The sequence below is a fragment of the Zosterops lateralis genome, assembly GCF_965231275.1.
Source record: "Zosterops lateralis genome assembly, chromosome: 10".
Classification (NCBI taxonomy): domain Eukaryota; kingdom Metazoa; phylum Chordata; class Aves; order Passeriformes; family Zosteropidae; genus Zosterops; species Zosterops lateralis.
Window position 1 is genome coordinate 15,108,116 of NC_139770.1, and position 25,630 is coordinate 15,133,745.

Genomic DNA, 25,630 nt, shown 5'->3' on the forward strand with positions numbered 1-25,630 from the left:
TTTGATGTGTTTCATAAAAATGGTGTTGGGCCTTTTTCACATGGGCAGTGCTGCTGTTCCTCGGGGGGTTTGTCCAGCTGGGCAGAGGGGCACACACATCACAGGCACTCCCGGGGCACTCCCTGGTCGCAGAGCTCTGCCCCAGCCCTGGCCAGGGGCTGCCTGCCAGAACAGCTTAGTGCGCAGCCCGTGCCCAGTGGCCCTGCACTGGAACAGCCCTGCCACTGAGGATGTGTCCTGGCAGTGCAATAAATAGCCCTCAACAGAGTGAGCACTCACTTTATGCAGTTCCTACTGTTACAACTGACTTCTCAAGCCGTGCTTTTGGTTTCAGTGAGTCCTGCTTGCAGGTTAGGTTCTACAGCAGGTAGAAGTTGCAAAAGCTACTGTGTGCTGTGAGACATGGAATTTTTATTCTTATTTATTTATTTATTTATTTAATTCTGTTGCTTTGCAAGGATAGATCTATATTCAGAAGACATTTTCCTAATAAATAGGCCTTAATGCAGGCTTTATAAGACACCCAGCATACAGCTGTGTTGTGCCAGGCTGTTTAAAAGCGGATGCTCACGAGCTCTCAGTAGTGGCAATGTGAGCGCTCCCTCAGATCTGCCTGTGTCAGCAACACCCTGTTTGATTGATTAATTAATTAATAATTAATTTAGACCTTATTTACCCTGTGTGTTCCATCGCCTGGGGCCGCTCCGGGTCCTTCGGAGCAGCGCAGAGGCCGGGCCGCGGTGGGGCTGCAGGAGCGGGCGGGCGCCGCTAGGTGGCACTCGGCCCGGGGCCCATCAGCCCTGACCCCTTTGTGCCTCCGGCCGGGCAGCACTCGGTGACAGCAGTGACACCTTTCCTGCGCCTGCCATGGGTAAAGCCAGGCGCCTTTGGTTCTCCGGTATCAGGAAATAAATACATAACCTGTGCCTCTCTACCTGTGTTTTGGTTTCTCTAAAATTCTCTTTTCCGTTGGTTCTGTCAGGCTGCACATTTGCAAACAATAAATGAGATAAATTTATGTCTTTAAGACAAAAAAAGACATCTATGTAGTCACAATGTTGTACCGGGGGATGTGAAGTAATGCTCAATGAGCTAAGGAAATGGGGAATTCTTCACATACCATTTTTCTACTTGTCTAAACAATAATGATGGATACCAAACAAATGCTGTATACTTATCTATAGTTTGTCTATATATGCATATATATATATATACACACTTGCAGTACCTATATATCTGCTGTATACTTACAGCATACACCTACAACAGTTAGTTACCAGAGTGCCTTGGGATGCTTACATGGGTGTTGGGTAAGTTAAACAGTAAAGGAAACTACAAAGTTTAGTACAGTCACTACCCAAAATGTCACTAATAAATGGAGCAAAGTAAAACAAAGTTTCAAAAAATTAGCCAAGGTATAAGTAAAAAGCACTGTCCAAGAAGCTTTGATATGAATCTTACCATAATGGAATCAAAATAATTACATGTGGTTTGTTTTAAAGATTAGCTAATCAATACTGTGTCATTTTAAAATATTATTTAAATTATTCTGGTGACCTGCTTTGAAAAAGGAGCTTGGATGTGATTTAAAAAGTCGAGACTGAGTGTCTTGGTGTTTACCAGTGTACCTTCAATTTCACCAGGTTTGCATAAATGTAGATTTTGTCTATACTGTAAAGACTTTACATTGAATTCTGTAGGTACAAATAGTTGCCTGAGTGCCTTGGGATCTTGTGAATGCTAGAAACTGCAGGGCTTTGCCTGCAGCTCAGGTTGTCTCTTGTATAGACAATTCCAAGAGACAAATCCATTGGAAAGAAAGAAGGCTGTATTGATTGCATTGATCAAGAAGTTGTTTAGATGTACTCATGAAGAAACAATTGGGTGTCTATAGGTATAGCTCCTATCTGCCATACCTAGGAATTACCTGGAATCATTTGTCTGGTTCTTGTCATTTGAATAATACAGTAATATGGTACAATTAATAGGAAACTTAGCGCTGTAATGGCTTTGCTGTGTGAAAATGATCTGATGCCATCTCTTCTGTAAATTATGACTGCTTCTGGTACAGAATTATTATTACTTTTCTTAGTGTAATGCTTAGTATGAATTTTGGGCTGTAGTAACCTCTGTTTTCTTAAGAGAGCTTTGGTTTTTGTTGCTAAATTTTCCAGATCATAAGCACACCACAAAGACTGACAAGTTCAGGGAGTGTTCTGATTGGGAGTCCATATAACCCAGCTCCAACAATGGTCACACAGACACACATCACAGAAGCGTCCGGCTGGGTCCCAGGGTAAGGCTTTTGGCTTGTTTAAAGATGTCTGAGCATCTCTTCTTATCTTTTTCTTTACTTATACTGTTGAATCTCTACACTGACTTACAGTTTATAGTTCTTGCACAACTAAATGGAGTATGGCATGTGCTTTTTAGACTGGGAGGCACTTCTGATGTCTGGAGCATGTGGACACAAATTAGAAGCACCAGTTACTTCACTGTTGGCTTTAATTGTGGTTTCTGACAGTGTCTGTTTCTTGGTGAAAATGGAGAGTCACAATGACTCCTGTTAAAAGAAGCTTTTATTTTTTCCATAAGTTCATGGTATATCCATGTAGCACTGCTACTGAGCACAGCAGCAAGTGCCTATAGGGGGAGAGACTGTCAAAAACACTTCAACAGACATTTAAGAATAAACTCTAACAGAAAACTTTGAATATAATCAGTGTGGTATTTATATTACTATTCTACATTAACAACAAGTTTCATGGGGTTCTGAGGTGCTCCAGCCAAACATGACTTTCTTTATCTCTTCTAATTAAATCTGGTCTTTACAGTGTTTCTTGGCATTTTGCTTTAATATCAGTACTGCTGAGCTTAGCTGTCTCAGAAGAGATGTAGTGCTTTGCCTCTGAAAAAGTAATATATTTCTGCATCTAGATTAATTTTTTTAATCAGTAATGAATGTCAGTATTACCTTTTCAACAATAGAGGTGGGAAATGGAGCATCTAGGAAAGAACAGAAATGAGAGTTCCATGTTTGTACGTTGACTTTCTCCATTTTACTGTGTAAGCAAGGTCTGTTACAGGTTGTACTTCCCAGTTACTGTATTCCCCCCCAAGAGTCAATAAACTGCAAGCCTAGCCACACAGTTTTTAAGCTGAATATTTTTTTGCTGAGTATATGTTCATTTCCTGAAATGCCTTTTGAATGTACTTAGTTCTGATTTTATTTGAGAAAGGAGTTGTCAAAGATTACTTTTTTCTGCAAATTTTGTGAAATGTGGAGGCCAAGCAGATATTCCTTCAGTATTTAGAAGAGGGACAAACCTCCTATCTGGTCACAGCTTGCTAAACCAAAGAATCAACGTGCCTCACTTTCCAAAGTGTCATCCAGTGATGGGGATTCCCAGAGCAGCCTTGTGGCAGTGCATCACCCACCACCACCAAGAAGCACCATCCTTCTGTTTGTGTACTGTCCAAGTTGAGACACTGGATTTCCAGTGAGCTTTATCTTTTGCTTCATCCATAAAAAGGCTCGAGGTGACTCCAGACAGACCAACAGTGATCTGTGCACAAGTCCATACAATAGGCCATATTTTCAGTTGAGGAACAGAGCTAAGGAAGGGTCTGTGGTATTCCTGAACTGAGGCAGGGAGCCCTTGCTGAAGACACTTCAGAAGACTGCTTGCTTTACCCATTGTTTACTTCACAGACTCTAAATTATTTCTAAAATGAGAGGAGCAGGTTCAGTGGCAGGGCTGGGCAGAGGCTGTGGCAGCCTGGTGTGCAGAGCAGGGCACAGCTCTCACTCACTGCCGCTCCAGGGCAGCCCCAGCCCAGCTGCTCAGCCCCCAGTTAAGCACCATGGACAGAAATCCCTTCGGTGCTGCTGAGGGAGAGGCCTGGTTGTGCATTCTGGATCACACAACCAAAGTGTGCTGGCTTTCAAGCACAGGTTTTCAAACCCATCATTGTTGTTCAGCTCCCTTCCCAGCAGTGTCAGGTGTGTCTGTCTGTGCTGGGAGCCCTGCTTTGGAAACCGTGGGGAGAAAACATTCCCCAGCTCAGCACAGCTCTCAGGCCCTGCCTTGGGTCAGCTGCACTAGGAAAAGGCAGCTCTGGAAAACAGCTCCTGCCTGCTGTGGGGAATTAACAGGATGATAAGGAATGGCCAGTGATTGCAGACTGCTGCTGCTCTTCAAAATTCATGGCAGCTGCTTCTTCAGAGTCAGTCTTCAGCTCTGTATGCATCAGCTCTAACAGGAACGTTTAGTGTTTTACCTTGGGGTTTCATTTAAAGATTCCTGAACATTCACTGGCTTGAAAATACAGGATGTATCTTACAAACTGTTTAAAGACATTTTTCTTCCACATGGAGGAATTTTAAATAAGAATTTTCAAAGGTGCCCAGCTTCTCCTTTTTGATGGGCTTTGGACATCTAGCTCACACCAGCACTTCCTGTAGTTTCAGGTGAAGTGACTTCCCTCAATTCCTGTGGGCAAAGCATGGTAAAATTTGGAACAGATTTTGTCTGGCAGTGAGTTCGGACAACTTCCTCCACAAGTCCTAACTACCCTCCCTCAAATTTTGTCAATCTCTGTGTGTTGTATTTTTCCCTTTCAGTAACATGTAAGAGCAAACCCTAGAACCAGCTAGGCTCCATATACAATGATTTTAGTGGTCTACAGATACAATGTTATTTTCAACTTAAGTTTGAATTGTCTTGTCTTAGGGAGCGAAAACGGAGTCAAGAAATTATAGAGTCAGATTTTTCAGAAAGGTGAGTGTTACTGAATGTGTATTTTATGTACAGAGTCGTACTTAGTTTACTTCAGATTCGCCTTTCAGAAAGACAACTGTCCAGTTCCTGCTTTCAGCAGTTTTCACTCCTTCACATCAAAGCTGTGTTGGGGTTTTTTGTTTAGTCTGCTGATGCTCCTTTTTACTCTTTTTTGTTTCTTTTACCTGTATTCTGTTTTCTTAAATAAAATCACAATTTTGAAAACAATTCTTGTTTTTTTAAATAGCTTCTTTAGCTTTTTACTGCTGATGGGGGACCTTTTTCTGTAAAAGAACAGCTCTCCCTGGAACACATTGTCAAACGAAATCATGACACTAATTTAAAAAAAAAAACAACAAAACCCAAACCCAACACAGCTGAACTTTTTTAAGGCTTCTATTGAATTACCCATCCAGATCTTGTTTGTGTGATAAAAACAACTGCTCCTGTTTTTTCAATTATCATTACCTAAGCTCTCGCTTCTCTGGAAGAAGGTGAATGGAAAATAACCCTGACAGTTTGCCAGTTCTTAATTTGGCACCTTAAAACCCAATGAATATGTACTTACTCTCGACAAAAGAGATTCTTGAATCTGTTCTATGATGGACACATCATAGAAAAGATGTGTGTATATATATATATATATATACTCTGATGTATATATATGGATATATTCTATGGTGGACACACCTTAATTCCCCTAATGACCAAGTTTAGTATCTCCTGCTGTATTTTAAACAGGGATGTCTGAGCCTTTCTATTTTAGGCACACACATAAGAGATCCAAATAAACCTGGCTTCCAGGCACATAAGCACCCTGGGAGATTTTCCTCTTTTCTTTGGTTGTTCTTTTGTGAAACTACCTGGAGATGAATTACAAATCCATTTTAAGTATCTTCCCAGCAGCATGTGTTCAAATACTTTCAATGTAGAAATAGTCAGGGAAGGGGTAGGGGCTCTAGTGCACTTCCTTGTAAACTTGTAAGAAAAAAGAAACTGGTGTAAAAGTTTTATTTTTCATTTACATAGTCCAGATTTCTGTTGCAAAAGGTAGACCTTTTGCTGTGTAACAAAGTAGCTTATTAACATTCAATGTATTAAAATAATACTTTTCTCTTTTCAGTAAGAGAAGCAAGAAAGGAGATAAAAATGGGAAGGGTCTGAGGCATTTTTCAATGAAAGTTTGTGAAAAAGTTCAACGTAAAGGAACAACTTCATACAACGAAGTAGCTGATGAGCTCGTATCAGAATTCACAAATTCTAACAGCCACCTACCAACAGATTCAGTAAGCAAATATGTGTTGAATTTTGTTACACCAATAGAGATTTATCTGTTTTATCATGTAATTGTGCTACTCTACTGTCCTGCCACAGTCCATACTCTTCTTCACTCAACCAGTTCTCAAATATAAAGACTTACTTTTTGAAATCTAAAAATACAGAATTAAGATGAAGAATTGAACTCCCTCTAAATTATCAACAAAATAGAGGAATCCACCAAAATAACTAACTTTAAGAAAGGGCTACTCTTGTATATGTGGTCTTGTCAGGCTTTTCAACTGTGCCAGACTTGCCATGATGGTATTTCCTGCAGAGATGCTTCAGGAAGGCCTGAAGCTTCCATTTGCAATCAAGGATACTCATGTGGTATCCAAGGGGTGTCACAGATGAAGTTTAACACCAGAACTGCCATTTTGGCATTTGATCTCCATGTCTATGGAGCAGGTATTCAATTGTTTTTCCTTTTTGAATCCAATTATTTTGTTGTAATTAGTGTATTGCTTTCTTAGCAGGCTTATGATCAGAAAAACATTAGACGGAGAGTTTACGATGCCCTCAACGTCCTGATGGCAATGAACATCATTTCAAAGGAGAAGAAGGAGATCCGGTGGATTGGCCTTCCTACAAACTCAGCTCAGGAATGTCAGAATCTAGAGGTAAAGGGAGGTACATGGGAAATTCTGTTTTGTTCACATGTTGTGATAACTGAGTTGCTCTTCTTTAGAAGAGGGATTTTTTTCCTCAGTTTGAACCTGATTGGTTTTGATGTCTGTGCACTATGAAAATATAAATTTTGATATTAGAATAAACAGAAAAAATATGTTTGTATATGCTTAGTTCAGTTTATTTTAGTATACATTATATTTAGTTTTTTAAAAAAGCCAAGCTCTTTACCTTACAAGAATGGGCATTGATTAAATCAGGGATTATTTTTAAGATTGACGTCTGTAGTACCTTGAATCGGAAGAAAGTTAAAAGAATTTACAGTTCAGTTATGCTCACAAAATGGCTTATATTTAAAATGAGACAAATTCTTTATTAATGTCTGTACTTGGAAATATTTTTATTTCAAAGGAAATTAAATTGTAAAATAATTCTGGGATGTCTGGGATCTGGCTGGGATGTCAAATACTAGTTATGAACTGCCAGAGAAGGCAAAAAGAAATTTTACTTAATGGTTATTTCCATTACTTTTTCAGCAGGCTAAGAGTTACAGTGTTTTCTGCAGGGATGCCAGAATTTATATGCACAAATGTTGCCTGTCCTTCAGGCCAAATGTGCTATAAATAAAAAGAACAAGTCACTGTATTTACTGCAGCGTGCTGTAATGGCTGTCTGCAAATACATCTCAGTTTGTGACACTTGGGCATTAGGTATCTTAAAAGGTGGGTGGGTGCCTCTCCAGTGCAGAACAGTTCTTTTTGTGCAGGGTCATTTACATCAATTATCTTTCTAGATATGGTGAGAGAAAAGCTTTTACTGTCCTTGTCCATTACAGCAACTTGAAAAATACATCCACCCAAGGAGAATGCCTGTGTTCAATCATAATGCTCCAGGATGTTGTTGGGTTTTTTTTAATACTGGATAAATCTACATTTTGCATGCATTCATGTGAATGCATTGTCTCCAGTACAGGTTATTGCTAAAGATATGGAACTTGAATTTCATTGTCTCATCTTCAATAATCATATGCAATTCACAGTTTCAGACTTTAATTACACACGCACAAAATGGAAGCCAGTCATATTTTTCAAAAACTGTTGGTTCCTCTGACATAATAGAAAAGAATGTAAAACAAAGCTGCATTTCCATGGTGTGGAAATCAGAATTTTGCTTTTAAAGCTGTATAAAGTGGCAGCTGTTCTTACAGAGTAAGTCCATAATAACATTACCAGTACAAAAATCAGTGCAAAAGAGCTTGTTGTATAGAAACCATGCCTGAATGATACCTGTATTGCTTACTGGTTTTAAGAGTCCTAGCACAGAAAGCCATCTGAAAGATTTATTTTAAACATTAAAGTGTGTGAGGAGGGAATCACTACAAAGCAACCTTATAAATAAGATAGAGGAGTTTGGGCCAGCTAAGTTTTAAAAGAACACATCATTTAGTTTCAACACTTGAATTAAAATGTAATTTAAGAGTTTAGTGTTTTGGGGAGCCAGTGATGCATGCTGGCACCAAGAGGATGATCAGCAAACACCCCTTTCAGCCCCAATGACTGTTATCCTGTTCTTCAGCATTGCCCCAGAGGACACTTCCAAACACTGCTGTAGCTGCAGGGTCAGCACTGCCCTGTCCCAGCTCTGTCTGTCCTGGCTGCTTGCCACATCAGTAACTAAACTGCTGCCAGAGCTGTGCTCCTCTAGAAAATGGAACCTCTAGCTCTTGTTGTTGCTGCAGTCTTGTCAGTTTAATCAAGTCTGAAAAGAAAAACTGGAGGTCCCTGGTAAGATATAGGTGATCATAAGCCCAGCCTCCATATATTTATGTCTAGTAGCTTGCAGCTAGGAGAACAGTGGGACATGCACAATTCCAAAAGAGTGGAAGGCAGAAGGGAAAAAAAAACCCCAAAGCATCCCCTCGAGCAAGTTTTTGATTTGGTGCCAATTGGCACTCAGTGCAAGACAGAAGAGGCAGAATGGGGGGGGAACATAATAGTCTCTTGTAATAATTAAATCCTTACTGGAGTTAAAATTGTTGACAGAGAAAGACATTGCATTCTGCCAGACCTGTTTAATGGAGAAACTCTTATGCCCATACAATTTGCCCCATTTATAAAGAAAGCCTGCTCAGTTTGGCACTAGGGAATGGACAGGGTAACAAAGTATCTTGATGCATTTACATTTATCTTTTAAGGTAGAAAAACAGAAGCGGATTGAAAGAATAAAACAGAAGCGAGCCCAACTGCAAGAACTACTACTGCAGGTATAATTAATTTAATTTTTTTCCCCATAAATGAAAATACTGAGTGCAAATCCAGCATGTTAGACCTTTTGGAGTTCTTTCTAGATTTAAGTAACAGCTGTGGCATACTAAGGAGGAAAGTTTGACCCTTGTGACCTTTCTGGATTCTGGTATGGGGACCTCTTGCCGATACTTTGTGGTTCAGTTTTGCCTGCTCTAAACCAGCACGCTCCATCTGTGTGCCACAAGCTTTAAGTGTTCTGCTGAAGCTCTGCCAACCTCAGTAGGAATGGGAACAACTCACAAGTCCCCTTTGTTGACTCTAAGTTCCCCCAGAGCTACCCTGAGTCATTCTTCACATTTTCTCTTTGACCTAAGCTATGAAGTTCACAACAGAACTTGTGTAAATGTCTGCAGAGTTGTTTGGAGGGATATAGATATTTCTGGATTTTAAGAGTGGAAGGCTGGCAAATCCAACACCTTTACTTTCAGTCACATACCTTTGAGATGACTTTTGGCTTTAATTGCTGAAATATATTTCAAATGCATCTTGTTTATAAGGTAACATCTTATAAACACAGTTATGAGCATTCCGTAAGTTCTAGTCTGTGGAGACTTTTAGTAATTTTAATGTAATCAAATGATTTTATGAGATTACAGGCAATAAGGCTGTATTTTTTTCCTGGTTCAACTACACTGATACAGTTTTCATGATATTCGCTGAAACTTTCAAGTATCTGATGCTTCTTCTTCGTTTGTCACCAAAAGCTGTTTCTCTGCTTAGGGTACAGTTGGGATTCTATCTGTCTAACCCAATATATCAGCAATTCCTCCAACAGTAACATGAAATTACACTGGTGAAAATAAGGCAACTCAGGCCCTCTTAACTTTTTAGTCCAAATATTGACAGAGTTGAGTCCCTTACTGTCCACAACTGTCATTATTGCCCTTGTTGTGTTGTTAGCCAAAGGGTTTATCAGTCCTTTGGGATTCTGGCTATCCATCTTTTTCCCCTTAAATGGAATAAGCAGGGTCTCAGGTGGGTAAGTACACTGACTTCCAGTCCCTCAAATAACATTTCCTAAATCCACTCATTTTCATACATGTGCAGTCAGATATAAGAAACCAGCAGGCAGCGAGTGGCGTCACAAACAGCAACTGCTTAATAACTTCCAGAGGAGAATTTCCAGACTAATTCTTTTGAGAGAAGGTGGTGATGGATGAGAAAGGAAAGAGAATAAAAATACAGAAATGGGAAGTGGAGGAGTTTTTGTTTCACTTTAACTGTCTCCTACCCTGAGGCAATTACACATAAAAAGTACCAGAGAAAACCTCTGACTCCAAAGCCATTTCAAAGGGATTGGGGAAGCAGTCTGCAGCAAGCCTTATTGCTCCTTCCTTGTTTCTTCAGGGAGTGTGAGGGGGACAGAGTCAATAGTACATGTGTGCAAAAATTTGGTTTAACTTCTGCTCCTGGTGAACTTTACTAGTGCCAAGAGAAAGTCAGGCCACAACTCACTTTTTGACAAAAAATTACTGAAGGTATTGAGTGTTGATAAATAAGACCTATGAGGTTTCATTTCCTGGAAACACTGATGTCTGCTCTTTTATTGTCAGTGATCTTTTTTTTTTTCTTTTGTTTTACAGCAAATAGCATTTAAAAACTTGGTACAAAGAAATCAGCAAAATGAACAGCAAAATCAAGGCCCTCCATCTTTGACCTCCACAATACAGCTGCCTTTCTTAATAGTCAACACTAGCAAAAGAACAGTTATAGATTGCAGCATATCAAGTGATAAGTGAGTGTATATGGAATTCATTTTTATATTTTTACTTTCCTTGTGGACTGGAATTTTTCCTCAAACAAGTGAGGGAAATTTTTCTAGCTTACTAGAAGTAATTATTGTATTTATGTTTGCAACTGTCACTTCAGGGGGTTGCTTGTTGCTTTTTTTAATATTTAATGCAACTGCAGTAATAATATGAATGAGTTTATTAACACTGCTTTACAGTCTCTAGTTAAACCAGGCAGAATTTCAGTGTTGTAAAAGGCACTTCAGCTGACATTCAAGGAGCATTCCCTGCACGGAAGAAATAACTGAATGAAACTATTTACTAGGACAGCACTACCTTTTAAAGCAGCCATGTGAATTCTTACTCTTAATGCCATAAAAATGTACACAGTCAGAAACACAAGGTTATCCATGTGACGCAAAAGTAACATACTCCAGGTGGTGATAACAACTTTAAAAGTGGTTTTTAACAGCAGAAAGTTTTCTCTGAAAGGAAAAGATTGTAATACTGTCTTTGTAAGCAAACTGCTACAGTTGCATTCACATTAATCTGAAAATCTTCTAGTTACATAATTGTGAGTGCTTGTGCTCTTCATCCTGTGAAAATATGGCTGAAGTTTGAGGTGCTGTTACGTTAATTGGTAATCGGCTCACAATCAGTTTATTAGCTGAAAATAGCTGGCTTTGCTCTAATACTGTAGATTATAGATTTCACTCTGTGGTATGCAAATCCTGTACTGAACTTCAAGTCAATCACACAGCAAAAATAGACAGGCTCTAGTAACCCATCAGCATGCAAAAATACTATGAAAAGTTGAATTTTTGTAGAAAATTAGAATGATGTCAAATATATTCTGTGACAAAATTTGTGGAATACTCTCATGAGCACTGCGGTTCAGCAAGTTGGGAATTTTAAGATCATTTTTGATTTAGCATAATTATACCCTTATTCTGTAGTCACACTACAGAGGTCTTCCTGCTCTTTTAAACAGGAGTCTACATTTAGGTTTGAAGTTGTTAAAAAGTTGAACAATTTCATACCAAAACTTCAGAACTGCTGCTTTGAGTTGTCAGAGATTAATCTGGCATTTGGGATCCAGAGCAGCGTGACACGCTTCTACACTCTCCAACTATGTAAAAACACTCCTGCTAAACATGAGTATGCCAAAATTATTGAAGCTGTTGATATTTCAATTTATGTAACTCAGCTCTGGTAGTATGTCACCTGGAGGTCATTAAGTGTACAACCCAAATTAAGCCAGCTTTTCACTGTGGTTATTATTTGTGCAACTAATTAGTGGCAGCAGCAATAGGTAAACAGTGCCAGGAACTGCTCTGTTTTAACCAGTGTTACACTGATCTGCTAAATAAGGCAGTTAGCAAAGGTGCCGACTTGGTTTGGAGAACTCCCAATCTGTAGAGTTTATTGGAGAGTGTTTGTGCTGTCTGACTCCATCATGGGTCAGCCTGAGTGCTTGCTCTGCGCTTGGTTCCACACTGAAAGCCACTTTTTAAAGTGCTTATGTTTTCCTTTCTTCTCCAAGTAACATTTATATAAAGTAATGATGTTAGTAAGTCCAGAGAAGAGCTAAGCTCACAGCATTAGCTACTCAAAATTGTATTCACAGAGGAACTTCTAAAGGAAAGTAATTGCTTGGAAATGTTATACATATAAGAGTGATTTAGTATCAAAAGAAAAATTGGTTTGTATCCTCTAAGGTTTTTTTCCTATGCAAGAATAGCCAAAACAGAATGAAATTTCTCTCAAATAAAAAAAGAGAGGTTATTGGGCAAGTTTTGTTTAGCGTTTGAGAAGGTAGATGGGTGCCAAGCAGCATACTGGGAATGGCATTTCTGAAGTTGGAGTAGGAAAAACAAAGTCTTCAGGTAAAAAGAAAGTAGTTAAGAACTAATTTTAAGGATGAGGCACTTAAATAAGTAAGTCCCATTTAATATGGTACTTCTGTATAAATGCTGTTGGTTTTAGGAAAAAGGAAGGAAAAGTAACCAGAGTACCTTGTTTTAAACAAGGATTCAGACACAACAGATGTACCAGAAACTTGGAAAATTAGAACATCTCTAAGGGAAATGCAGAAGAATTTGTACAGCATTGGAGATACAATGCTGTACATTAGAGAGAATGTGTAGGAAGTGGCCTCTTGTACCCTTACAGAAAGAATTGCCTGTGGCAGCAGAAAATCCAGATTAAAATCACTGGTGATCAAATTTGCACTTACCATGGGAAAGGGACAGGAAGTGTACCTAAATTTTGTATACAGAGTATTAACAGCCTCTGAACCTGGCTTAAGATACTGAATAATAACATGGCAGCCCAGTAGATCATTCTGTGAGAACAGAAGTTGATTTCTCAATAACAGCTGAAATCATACTGGGAATTATTAGGAAGAACAGTAAGGACTACAATATAAAACTAGATGCATATAGTGCTTTCTATGTGGAATACTAAACACTCTCATGTTCTTGGAAAAAGTATGGTTTAACCAAGAGAGACACAGGAGGGCAGCAAGGACTGAGGCTATGGAAAGGCTTTGACAGAAGAACAGATGGGCTCTTTGGCCTAGAAAGGAGAGGACAGTGGATTCCAAGGTGTCTCAAAAATCACTGGTGATATGGTGAACATGCATAGAGAACAGCTGCACACAGTTGCTTATTAAATTAAGAGATATTAAGAGAAGATACCAGGTGATGACAAAAAGAATGTTTTGTAACAGTTTATGCAAATTATAATATTTGATTTTGTTCATGCCAAGAGTTTACATATGTTTAGAAGGGAGTCATGTCAAGTACCTGAAAGAAAATCCTCCAATAGCTGCTAACAGCAAAACAGATGTGTAGAGATTTCCTGTATCAGTGACTGCAGGCTGCTAGAGACTAAACTGGAAAAATACTGACGACTGTAAATTTCAGGTTTGGAAACTTGCTGGGAAAAGAAAATAAGTTACCTTCCTTTTTAACATTCAGTATTTGGCCACAGCACATGGGAGAAGACATGCAGAGCTATCAATAAATGCAGCTTTTGATCCTGTGCCATAAATTGGAATTCAGTTATGAGTCACTAATTACAGCTTGCTGGTAGTAGCTTGGTGTGACACCAAGCTGTGCCAGTTTAGGCAGCAGCAATGTAATTGTACTAGTTAAAATTATAACAACACATCTTATTTTCCCTCATAATGTGATTATGCTGGAGTAAATAAAGGTGCATAAACAATAGGTTTTACAAGTAATATGGTATGAACCACAGAAGAAAGGCTGTGTGTAACTGACAATTACACCCAGCACAAAGCATTAAATTACCAATTGAAAATTCTATGTATAAATTCAAGAGCTGTAAGGCTTTCAAACTTCCTGGTTCAGGTATAAGAAAATAAGTATTAAAAAACAACCTAGCAAGAAAATTGACAGGTAACATGAGCTTGGAGAGATAGTGGAAGACACACCAGTGAGTTATTTTTTAGAAACTGTATCTCACAGATGGGTTGCTTTTCCAAGGATAAGGGTTTTGTCAGCAAAAAAGGAGGTACTGGGAACTAAGTCTTATTTTACAGACCAGAACTGTCCAGGCTTTTAATACCTGTGATGACAGTGTAAGGCCAGCCTAAATGCCCCTGCATTTCTTAAATCTGTCTGATGTTTATATCTCAATTTCCACTTTTAAATGCAGTTTAAAACATTTTGAGAGTCCAGCAGCTGAAACAGTGGGTTGTGAACACACAGGACTCTGAACAGACAGCTTTTCTAGCTGCATCCAAAAAAGAAAAATTATACCAAAGTAAATAGGTCAGTTCACAGGAGGAGTGTTGCACATTAGAACAGAAAGTGAAATGTAAAAGCAGAAAAACAAAATAGTTGTTTTGGTGACAGGGCTTCAGGTGACCTTATTGGCTTTAGTGCAAGTGAAGGTTCATGTTTAATAAGGCCTCCCTCTTCCCCTTTGAATCTACCCAATGAGGTAGAAAATGTTAAACTTTGTTCCTGCACTGGTGAAGTTACTTTAATTGAGAATGTGCAATTTTAAAGCTGTAGGCATGCCAGTCACAGAAAAGAGAAAGCATTTCTTGCACTTCTCTTTCCTTAAGGACTCTTTACAGAAAATCAGGACTGTAGACACTTACCTCAGTGCATGCCAAAACCACCAGAGAAAGAATAGGCAAGAAGGGCACAGCTGTGCTCTTTTCAGAATCATCTCACTTTTAACTTTTTACATGCAGATTTGAATACCTCTTTAATTTCGATAATACTTTCGAGATTCATGACGACAGTGAGGTGCTGAAGAGAATGGGAATGTCCTTTGGGCTCGAAGCAGGCAAATGCTCAGCTGAGGACCTAAGAACTGCAAAATCACTGGTGCCAAAAGCTTTAGAAGGCTACATCACAGGTAAGTTAAATATTGTTCCTGATCAAATCCATAACCTAACTTAACTGAAGCAAATATAATTATATTAACTTACGTATGTAACATATGAGCATTTTGAACTGGTTGGTGTAATCCCTCAGGAGCCAGCAGGTGCCACCTGAGAACTAAGCTTCTCTAAATAAAGCAAGAGGCTCCAAAGACTTCAGGCTTTTACCTCCCCTGTTTGTGCTTAGACACAAAACTAGAACTCCTTCAGTGTTGCATCACTGGACTAGAGCTGCCAAAATTTGCTATCACTTCCTATGGTTATTGTCAGTGTGTTCTTCTTGCTGTACTCACAGCTTAAACATAGCCCAGCATTTTCTCAAGTTTCTGGAGGGATTTTAACTGTAAAGGAAGTGTTACCCAATTAATTACTGCACACATACCTTTGTTTTTGAGGAAAGGGAACAAAGCTCTTGCCCTAATTTCTCTACTGCTATGTGTAAATTATGTATAATTCAGTTACATTTGATAAAAGTAGTACATTTTAAATGGCTTAACATTTCAAACTACATCAAATGTGCTTATATTTATTAACACTTACTTGTGTTTTCCTGGTCCTCTTGTCCTGTGTGTTTTAAAACTAAGATTTCATATTTTATTTTTGGTCAATTTTGAAATTACACCTGAAGTCTTTATAAGATGGCACAACAAAAAGAGAAGTTGAAAGAAATCTTTGTTCCTCACAGGTTCATTCAGCTCAACATTATTTACCATGTGATTTATCACCAATGTAAAAAGGGGAAAGGAGCAGAACCTATATCTTTTAATAGTGTTGCAATGTTGAAGTTACTTAATTGCTACCATATGTGGAATATTAAACTAAAATTTCTTTTTAATTTTAAGCCTGCATTAATTTACCTCCAGAGAACAGGGGTTCCTTATATTTGCAAAAAACCCTGTGTCATGACACTATTTGCTGAGTACTTCCCTAGCAGCAAACCAGCAGCCTGGAAGAGTTTTAATCATAGGAAATGCATTGATTTTATTTTTTATTCAGAAATCATTAAGGCAAGTAATGTACTCTTCATACATGAGTTACATTCAGCTGTTTCAGCCTCTGTAAAAATTAGCTCAGAAGTATTCCTACTAGAACACGTATTTTTTCAAAAATGTACTTTAATTTACATATCAGTACATGTATTAATTTTAAAGGTTTATTGTATCTGTTGCATATTACTTAATTGTGCTATACAAATCTACAGTTAAGAGTATGACTTGCGTAGTGGTGGTTTCTAATTGCAGTAAGTGACTAATAAAGGAAACAGATTTAAATGTTTTGCACAATATTTAAAAAGCCAGCATTTGCCTCATTATATATTTTTGGTTTCTTCCTTCATTAACCTTGGGAGTCTTTAGACATTTTCTTACACAGCAAGAGTAGGGAAATAAAAGGGTCATCACTGGTTTCTAGAATTCATGGTTACTTCCACATTGTCATGATGACTCTTTCAAGAACAATGACTTCAGTTACTGCTATACAGGAAAAACAGATTCAGGTCTCTTATTTATTCACTGAGTCAATTTATTCACTGCAATCAAGATTCATTATGATCCCAGTAACTGACTCCATGGACAACTGCTCCAGAAACCAGTCCTGTTATTATATGTCCAAGTAGGTGAATTATTTCCTGTACAATGTTAGTTTGACCTTAGCCTGGTAATTTTTTTCAGGTAGTTCCCGACTTCCAAACACTAACAATAGTTTGTACTATAATGCTTACTAGTAGGACTAGAGAAGCAACTGGAAGAATCCTAAGTCTAAACCAGTTCAATTAAAGGAACTTTAACTTGACAAAAAATGTTGGACAATCTCAGCTTTGAAAAGCAAAAACTTTCTATTTGCATTAAATAGCCACATAAATTGCTTGGAACTGCTGAACTGATGATGTGCCCATCAAAGCTTTATTGGTGGATTTTCTTTTGAAGAGGATCATGTGTTTTAGCCATTTTTAAAGTGCCCAAATTTGATAAAAGTAGTGTCTTCAAGGTTTGCTAGTTTCATAATGTTTTTAAAAATAAATATTTTTGTAATATGCATTCTAAATACTACATTGGTGTGATCCCCAGGTATGACTGCCACTGAAATCAGCAGAAGCTAAGGCATACTGACCTCATAGAGAAAGAATATTCTGTGTATCTTAAATTATTTTTGTAACACACTTTTCTGTTGCTTGACTGTCATAACTGACAATGTCTAAAACATGACGCTTGCACCAGCTTAAGAGGACATTCCGAGGACACAATCCTAATTATACATTCCTGCCTATTTCTGCATTTTGATCCAAGTGCTTTCCTGTGTGCTCTCCCTGAGCTGGTTCCAGGTACTAAACCGCAGGCTTTGTCTGGCAGAGGAGTTTGCAACAATTAAACAAGTAGAGCTATGTAGCAAAGGGCTCCAACCAGAACAGCTCAAGTGGAAACGGGGGGAGTGAGGTTACTGGGGGAGCAGAAATATTCCACTGCCCCGGACAAGCATAAACTTGCAGAACAGCAGCCAGAGTACCACCTCTGTCTTTTGGACTGTGCACATCCTACAGGCACTTAACACAAAACCAAATCCCACCTTTGTTAGCTGAGTCCTGACTACTAGAAATGAGGCTACAGATTTAAAAAAAAAAAAAAAAAAAAAAAAAAAAAAAAAAAAAAAAAAAGGCAGGAAATAAAAATTCTGAGGCACTAACAGTTGGGGTAACAACAGCTCATCTTATGTATCCCACTAAGGCAGTGGGCAGACACGGTGCCGTTTAGGACTTGTTTTGTTGTTTTGCTTTTTTTTTTACCCTGTGTGAAGAAGTGCTCTGCTGTTTACCTGTATAGTCAGGACTAGAAAATGGGCTGGAGTTGAAACTAATGAGCTAAGGAGTACCCACTGCCTAAGCAAGTTTGTTCAGATGTCAACAACACTTCCATGCAGCATTTGTATATTAACTGCTAAAGCTATTGAGGGTATTGATTTAGAGCCTTCTCAAAAAAAGTATAAATTTCTGCCAAGTGTATCTGCTACAAGATATGGCTAGTACATAACAATGCCACTATTAGATTGGACTGCACCACCTTGGGAAAGTTTATGCAAACTGCTTTCCCTGGTTTTAAGTGTAGCTACTAGTAATTGAGCTACACTGCCAGAATAAATAAGTCTCTTCATTGTAGGCACACTTCTGTTTTGACAGACTTTGCCATACTGGAAATGGCTTCAACTCCCCATCTTTCACAAACTTATCCCTTGCTCCTCAGAGCCCACTGGAAAATTGAATTTAGAAATATAAGGCAATGAAAATACAAGGCAGGGATATGCATTTATGAACCACCTTTCTGCCATGCTTCTACCTTGCTCTTCAAAAAGAAAACTAACAAGCTATTATCCAGAAATGTTAATAAACCACAAGATTATTAGTGGTGTCTTGTTATTCTTCTGGAATATTAAACATGTACACACAGGTACACTCCTTCAAAATACCAGGGAACAACACTATGGTACAGCTCTATTAATCTAAATACAATGCAGTCGTTCCAAATAGTTTAGCCTTCTCCTGCACAGACAGGAGGACGCTGTTGGAACATGCTCTCTGTAACACAAAACCTTCATTTAGGGCAATCTTGATGAAAGACATCCAGCTCCATCCAGATTTAACTGCTCTCATCTAATCTGTCTTCAGAGATCACCTTAAAACTGCCACTTATTAACATTTGCTGTCATGTTCCAAGGACTGCTGCCAGGAACACCACCCTTGCTAGCCTTACTTTGTAATGTGACATTTAAGTACCTTGCTGCAACAGCTTTCCACAGCACAAACCAAGGTAGCCTGTGGATCCATCCCAGTGGATGGTGAGCCAGTTTACATGGCTGTGTCAACCTGCTTAAAACAGTCCCTGTGCTAGGCAGCACTGCCAAATCTAGAGGAACCAAAGTTTGACAAGAATGCAGAAGGACAAATGAGAATGTGTATGTAACAAACACAGTTATTCCTCTTACCTGCTGCTATAGAACAGTCCTAGATAGTTATCAGTAGTACAGTCCCAGTTACTGCCATGGTACTGTCTAAAGCAGAGGCTTGGCTAGGCATAGAATTTAACAGTAAAAACCCTAACTTCTGATTTAATTCATCTAGCTGGAGCCACATATAAATATCATGGTAAAGAACTAGACAATCTTGATAACTTGGTTTTGATGTTAATTTTGTGTCAAGATGGAATTTGTGTAGGTGAATAGAAATGCCTTATCTAAGAAACAAATTAAAAACACACACACAAAAAAATTCCCATAAATGTAATTGGGTCAGTGGACTTGTTTTGCTGATTCTCTTAGCAAAAATGTGCGTAACTGGAAACAACTGACAGGCATAACTTGTTAGGGAATTTGAAAACAACTACTATGGGGGTTGTAAGTAACCTCTTCACATCCCTTAGGGGACTTTTAACAAACTACTTCAAGAAACCCAGCATTACTGCCAGACCATTTTAATGGTCTTACCTTCCCCCCATTTCCTGTCCCTAGGGAGGAGAGTGCCTTACATGTCTCTCATGCAGTGTACAACAGGCTCTCTCTTTCATTCTTGGCACCAGCCCTTTGCCATGCTTTGTGCATGTCCACACAGCTCTGGCTGGTGGCAGAGTGGATGAGGAGGCTGCCCCACAGCCAGCCTGAAACTGCCTTTGACCACCAGGACACACACACAGAGTCTGCTTGGGTGGCTTCACTGCACTACCTCAAACTCAACTCAATACAATTCCTTTTGTGCCTTCACCAAGTGGGGCAGCCAAGGCACTTGGAGCTGCAGGAACGTTTCACAGTGTTAGGCTGTGGCAGTAAGTTTCCATGAAGGACTCCAGAGCTCTTATTTCAGATACCTGTGATTGCATACAGCCACCAGCCAGGTGAATCTTCTTCACAGAGGGAAAAGCTGAGTGAAAGGCTTAAGTGCATCCACAAAGACAGGATATAATTTCATTTTGATTAAACAGGACACATCTACAGTAGAAAACTCAAGCTACTGGTACCTTCTAAATTAAATTAAGGGATCGTAACTGCAAAGAGAATGCAAAGTTTAAAATTGTAAAAGGAAGAAAAAATGTAAGTAACATAAATAGTTATGCTTTCATCTAGATATGTCTGCTGGATTTTCATGGATAAACCAAGGGTTACTTTCAAGTTCAGCACAAGCAGTTTCCCATTTCGAGGCAGCTGGAGGCACTTATGATGCTAAATCAAGGTAAATAATTTTTTATTCAAGGATTGTTATATATGCTTGTGCTACTTTAGTAACCTTGCTATTTCATACCATTTGCATGCAGGAATTGAGATATTTTCCTATCATGGTTGATTTTGATTGTGAAAAAGTCTCTAATTCTGTCTTTCTTGAAGGATAATTATATTTGAAAGGTCAAATCAACATGCTTTGAATGTTGAACATACCAGCTATTTTGTACCTATGTTTCATAAGAATAGAATCACTTTCAAGCCCCTTTTCCTGATTAACCTTAAATTCCTGCCTGGGCATGGACTACAAATAGATAATTACATGTGGATAAAAGCCTGGTAATAATTCTAAAGAATGCATAAGAATGTCTGCTCTCTAAATGCACTACTCTTTAAGCTGTCATGAAAAAAGTTTAGTCCACACAGCTTAATAAAAATTTAAAATTAAAAACTAACAATCAAACAAAAAAACACCACGTGCAAAACTCCAACCTAAAATACATCTCAGCAGCTGGACTTTGCTTAGAGGTTACCTGTACCATAAAAAATGGAAATAGGGATTATTATAGGGATTATTATTTTGGAGCATGTTCTTTCCGATAGCATTTAATAGCTTCATTTTATATTGCAAGCATTTCTATCTATTAATGAAACTGTGATGGATTTCCCTTTTTTTTCTTCAGCATAAGCAATTCTACTAGTTGTTTATGAAAAAAAAGAAGTCACCCAATAATCTTTTTGATGCAGCTTTTCCGTGATTTCATCATCTCTCCTATCTAATAGCTGTGTTTGCTGTAACACTTTGGGATTTTTCCTTGTTGGTAGCATTTTTTTGACTAAAGGAAAAGCTGAGGCCAAAAAGCAAAAGCTTAAAACCTCATGAGAAACTCTCTAAACTTTACCCTTTTTGTTGTTTTGCTAGTGAGAATCCAGGGTTGTGTCTGGATGCTGAAGTGGCCTTAGCAACTGGGCAGCTCCTGGGCCCGAGCAGTCAGCAGTCCAGCAGTGCAGCGTCCCGGGGGGAGACGCCCTGCTCCTTCAATGAGGAGGATGAAGAGGATGAAGATGAGGATTCTTCCTCCCCAGAATGAGGATAGTAGAAAATGGAATACACAAAATGCTGCTCAGATATTCTTAAAGGGAGTTCCTGTTTGGATTTTACTGGTTTCTTGCCTTGGTGTTCACTGTGTTCGGTGAACCAAAATGGAAGCTTCAAAACAAGTTTATCCATAGGTGAAATTGAAGAACTGTGTAACTGAACACAGACTGACATGCAGCGGCAGAGCAAAGTGGGTTTTATAAACTATAAACAAGGAAAAGAACAAAGTCCCGGGAGATTTGGCAAAGTAAACCTTAAGTTCATCTTTTCCATTTTGGGGCTGTCTGTCTTCCCCTTGTCTTTTTCAGATGGAGAAGAAAACAGTCAGTCAGTAAAAGCCAATCCCTGCATTGTCTTTTGGCTGTGCTGCCTTTAGAAAAAGGGGGAGTGAGCACACACAGACGTGTGTGTAAAATCGTTATTTAAAACTATCTTGTATGAAAGTGGTTATAGGGAAAAGGGGCTGTTAAAATGTTTGCTTTTTTTTCTGTTCAACTTGCTGTATAGAAGATTCTTAAAGTAATATAAATTGCAAGTGATTAAATGAATCTTGAAATAGCTTATATCCATTTTAGATACTCTAAAAGTAACTTTAGTATAAAAGGTTCATATGTTCATTTATATTGCAGGCCTAATTTATTATAAGTGATTATTCTTAGCCATTATTAAAACAGGAAACCAACAGTATTCTCTGCACCAGCTTTTTTCAAGGAAAATATGTAAAAAAATTTGTATTTCTAGATTACAGCGTATTCAGTGTAGCTTCTCCTTTACTGTTCTAACTTTATATAATCCCTTTGATGTTAGAGCATGTCTTGTTTTAAAAAAAAAAGACCTCCCACCATGTTAAGGATCTCAGCGTGTTTTCAAGGCAGTCTTTTCAAATTTGGGGTGGGCAGGTCACATAACTTTTAAAGTCATAGGCTGAGGTTCTTAGGAAAAGAAAATAAAATGTCAGCAATACATCACTTCATGTTTTGCATTCCGGTCAGCCTGGATTCTGACAGACTTTCTTATCAGTAACTTTGGTTGCACTCACCTTGATGTACCTTTGAAAGTTGTATCAAACCACTTAATCTGTTGCTCAAGTTACTTAACACATATTCCATGTGAACTGTTAAATTAGACTTGCAGCAGGAGGCTGTGTTCTTCATGGCTAACATCACATCCAATCATAAACACCTTGAAAAAAAAGCCAACTTGAATATATCAATGCAGAATACGCTGTAGATGTGCTCTTCCCATGGTGTTCCAGTATCTAGGACTTTGCCTAGCCTCTAAGTTAACTATTTTTCATGAGGTAAATCTTTCCAGTTTCTGCACTGTCTGTAGGTGGTTGCTCCATGTCTCAGCTCTCTGGGGCAGCTGTCCTGGCTCTGTTCCTGTGCTGGGGGATGAGGCAGCTTGTGCTGTTGCTCATCTGAGCAATGGCAGCAGTTTCCCCTGGGCTGCTGGCAGCATCTCTCACAGCCTGGGCTGTGTCCTGATCATCTACACAGCCAAACCTGCACTCTCTCAGGCCTGCAAGATCCAAAAGCACCAAGCCTCAGCTACAGAGAGGAAATGAGGCTCCAGCTCAAGAGCTGCCTGGCTGTGTGCAGGAGTTAGCACAGGGCTGGCTGTTCACAAGACAGGTAAAACTGTGAGGGGTAGACAAGCACCAGCCACATGTTTACATTACAAACATCAGATAGAAACTTCTCACAGATAGTTCAGACTCCAGCTGGTGAGGAGTACTGTGAGGGCAGCACCAGTGTATAAATATGACTCTTGACTGAGCTGTCTGTTTTTCACAATTGAATGGCAAATGCCCAAACTAAAATGCCTACCATGGTATTCACCCTTGGGCAAGACTGTTAAGACTATCCTGTGCTCATGGCTCACAGATAACAGCAGACCAAGGGCTTTACACCCCTCCTCACTTCCACCGAGTCTGTAACACTACCTCCATACCAGAAAAGCTTTACAGACACAAAAGAATATTCTTGCTGAGGGAGTCAGGGCATTGAGCCAAGTGGCTCACTTTTGAAATGGGGGGAGAAGGGAACAGCTACTCCACACATATTACTATGGAGTTGTCAGCTTCATAACTGACATTTCATTTAAACAGATCATCACTTTCATTCTTAAAAAAAACCCCACTGCTTTTTCAAAAACTGCCCTGCTTCATTGGAGAGGGCTGATCAAAGATAACTTATATATGCATGATCATAAGGAATTCTTTAAGAGGGAAATATCTTCCAAAGTAGTTATACCTCCCTCTCCCAACAATACATTAGGGACACATTTAACTTTACACTTTCTTCACACTTCTCACTCAAGATCTGTGTAAAAAGAAAATCTAGCAAAACAGTAATCGGTTCCTTAAGACCAGCACTTTGAACTATAAGAACCTGGCAAAAAAAGGCTTCCAGCCCAGAAACAGAATGTACTTTATTAGCAGTGAGTGGGCTTTCTGCTTTAAAGGGGAAAGATCTTCAGTGACACCTTTCCTCCACTGATGTCTGTGCCCTTCAAAGCTGCAGCCTGCACAGCTTTCTGGCAAACATCAAACTATCAAGTTTAAAGATAAAAAATATGGGAGCACATAACATTTATTTGACAGTTGAATTTAAAAGTTATTTTCCCTGGACTAGTTGAATACAAAGGACAAAACAAGTTAGAACATTTAGAAGAGACTTCAAAAGTAAATTCTTTCCTTGGGCTTCTTTGTGCCAAGTACCAGCTGAGGATGAAGTTCAACTGAAGCACAGTGGTTTTGTGGCTACACTAAAGTCTGGGAACTAGGAGAATTTGGGGCCTTATCCAGCCACAGTCACTTGTGTATGATCCCAGACAAACCTTTCAATCATTCCTGGTGATCTTAGCAGCCATATTTTAAAAAGAAACAACAAACACACACAAAAACCACAAACCAAAACAGGTAAATGCAAGACCTCACTAAAAGCAGCTGCTGCAAATTGTGAGTAAGGGGGTTGAGAATATTAAACCACAGAGCTCCCACTAAGCTCATGGCAGTGCTTGTGCTGAGCTGCTTCCGCACACAGGCCCTCCCTCCTGCTGAAAGCCAGCAAACACTTTCCACAATAAAATAGTCAAGACCAAGAATGGTTTTCCCATTTTCTATTCTGTTCCTGTCCTCATCTCTTGTCTCATGCAATATCCCTGATATTCATTGACAGGAATCAAGCACAACTGGTACTATATCATACTTTGTGTAAGAAAAAGTTAACATTTAAATTTTCATGCAATGTATATTTAAGATAAATTTAAGTGATGTTTTTGTGTCTTGGAACACTCTCTCTTGGTTATACTTTCAGGGGGAACTTGACTGCAAGCAATGTAATGCTGTATGTAAATGCCTTTATAGCTATAGTGCAGTAAACAACTTGGGTTTTGGACTAACTTTGTGGTGCTTGACAAATCTAAATTTGAGTTAGAAAAACTTGTCAGCTCCACTATCTAGATGAAAAACTACAAGTGGGAGACAGCAGTTTTCTATTATGTTGAAATCTGACATAATGTTTGTGGATTTTGATATTTAAAATTTTATTAAAGTACACCAGTCTTCTCATTTCCACACTGGAATTAATTGTAACAATCCACCTTATCTCAGAAAGTGTGTGTATCTAGCAAATAAGACCAGTTCAACTGAAGGTAAGACTTTAACACCATTAAACCCAATACAAGCCCTGCTGTGGGTGTTTCCATTTTGGTTAAGAAGTTTTAATTTTTTAAGTACAGTTTACAAATACCCCTACATCTTTTTGAGTAGCTGAAAATTGCTGAGGATACAGAATTCCCACAGAAGGGTTTCTGCTGATGAACTATGTCAGCCTGAAGTAAAATTATGTAAAAAGGCCTAATAACCAAAATTTAATCCTTTTGGTTTTTTAAAGAAAAATGAGGCCTTCAAGTTCACATTCATACATGAAATGATGCTTGAATTTAGAATTCCACAGTTAAGGTTTAAAAGGTCAAGTGCTCTTTCTTTTGACCAAATCCACCATTTTAATTGAAGAGCATGGCTGAAACCTAACCGTATTTGAAATCTGGACAATATTCCTTTTTTGTAATTAACTGGCCCTTTTCAGCACAAAATAATCCAGGCAGTTGATTGTAAAGACTTTCCTTTTAAGAAGTTAAAGATGTTT

The 25,630-nt window shown here is 38.7% G+C and overlaps 1 protein-coding gene across 3 annotated transcripts in view; it reads left to right on the forward strand.

Moving 5' to 3' along the window:
• TFDP2 (transcription factor Dp-2) overlaps positions 1–25,033 on the forward strand; it is a 48,213-nt gene extending 23,180 nt beyond the window's left edge. Inside the window, exons 5-13 of one of the 3 annotated variants that reach the window (XM_083868393.1) lie at positions 2,175–2,296; positions 4,734–4,781; positions 5,905–6,067; positions 6,575–6,718; positions 8,920–8,988; positions 10,615–10,766; positions 14,990–15,156; positions 20,285–20,390; positions 21,300–25,033. In XM_083868393.1, coding sequence (XP_083724519.1) covers positions 2,175–2,296; positions 4,734–4,781; positions 5,905–6,067; positions 6,575–6,718; positions 8,920–8,988; positions 10,615–10,766; positions 14,990–15,156; positions 20,285–20,390; positions 21,300–21,468 — 1,140 coding nt within the window. In that variant the 3' untranslated portion in view covers positions 21,469–25,033. Of the gene's footprint in view, positions 1–2,174; positions 2,297–4,733; positions 4,782–5,904; positions 6,068–6,571; positions 6,719–8,919; positions 8,989–10,614; positions 10,767–14,989; positions 15,157–20,284; positions 20,391–21,299 lie in introns of all 3 variants that reach the window. The other 2 variants (XM_083868392.1, XM_083868394.1) reach the window with 2 other exon arrangements.
• The last annotated feature ends 597 nt before the right edge of the window (positions 25,034–25,630 follow it).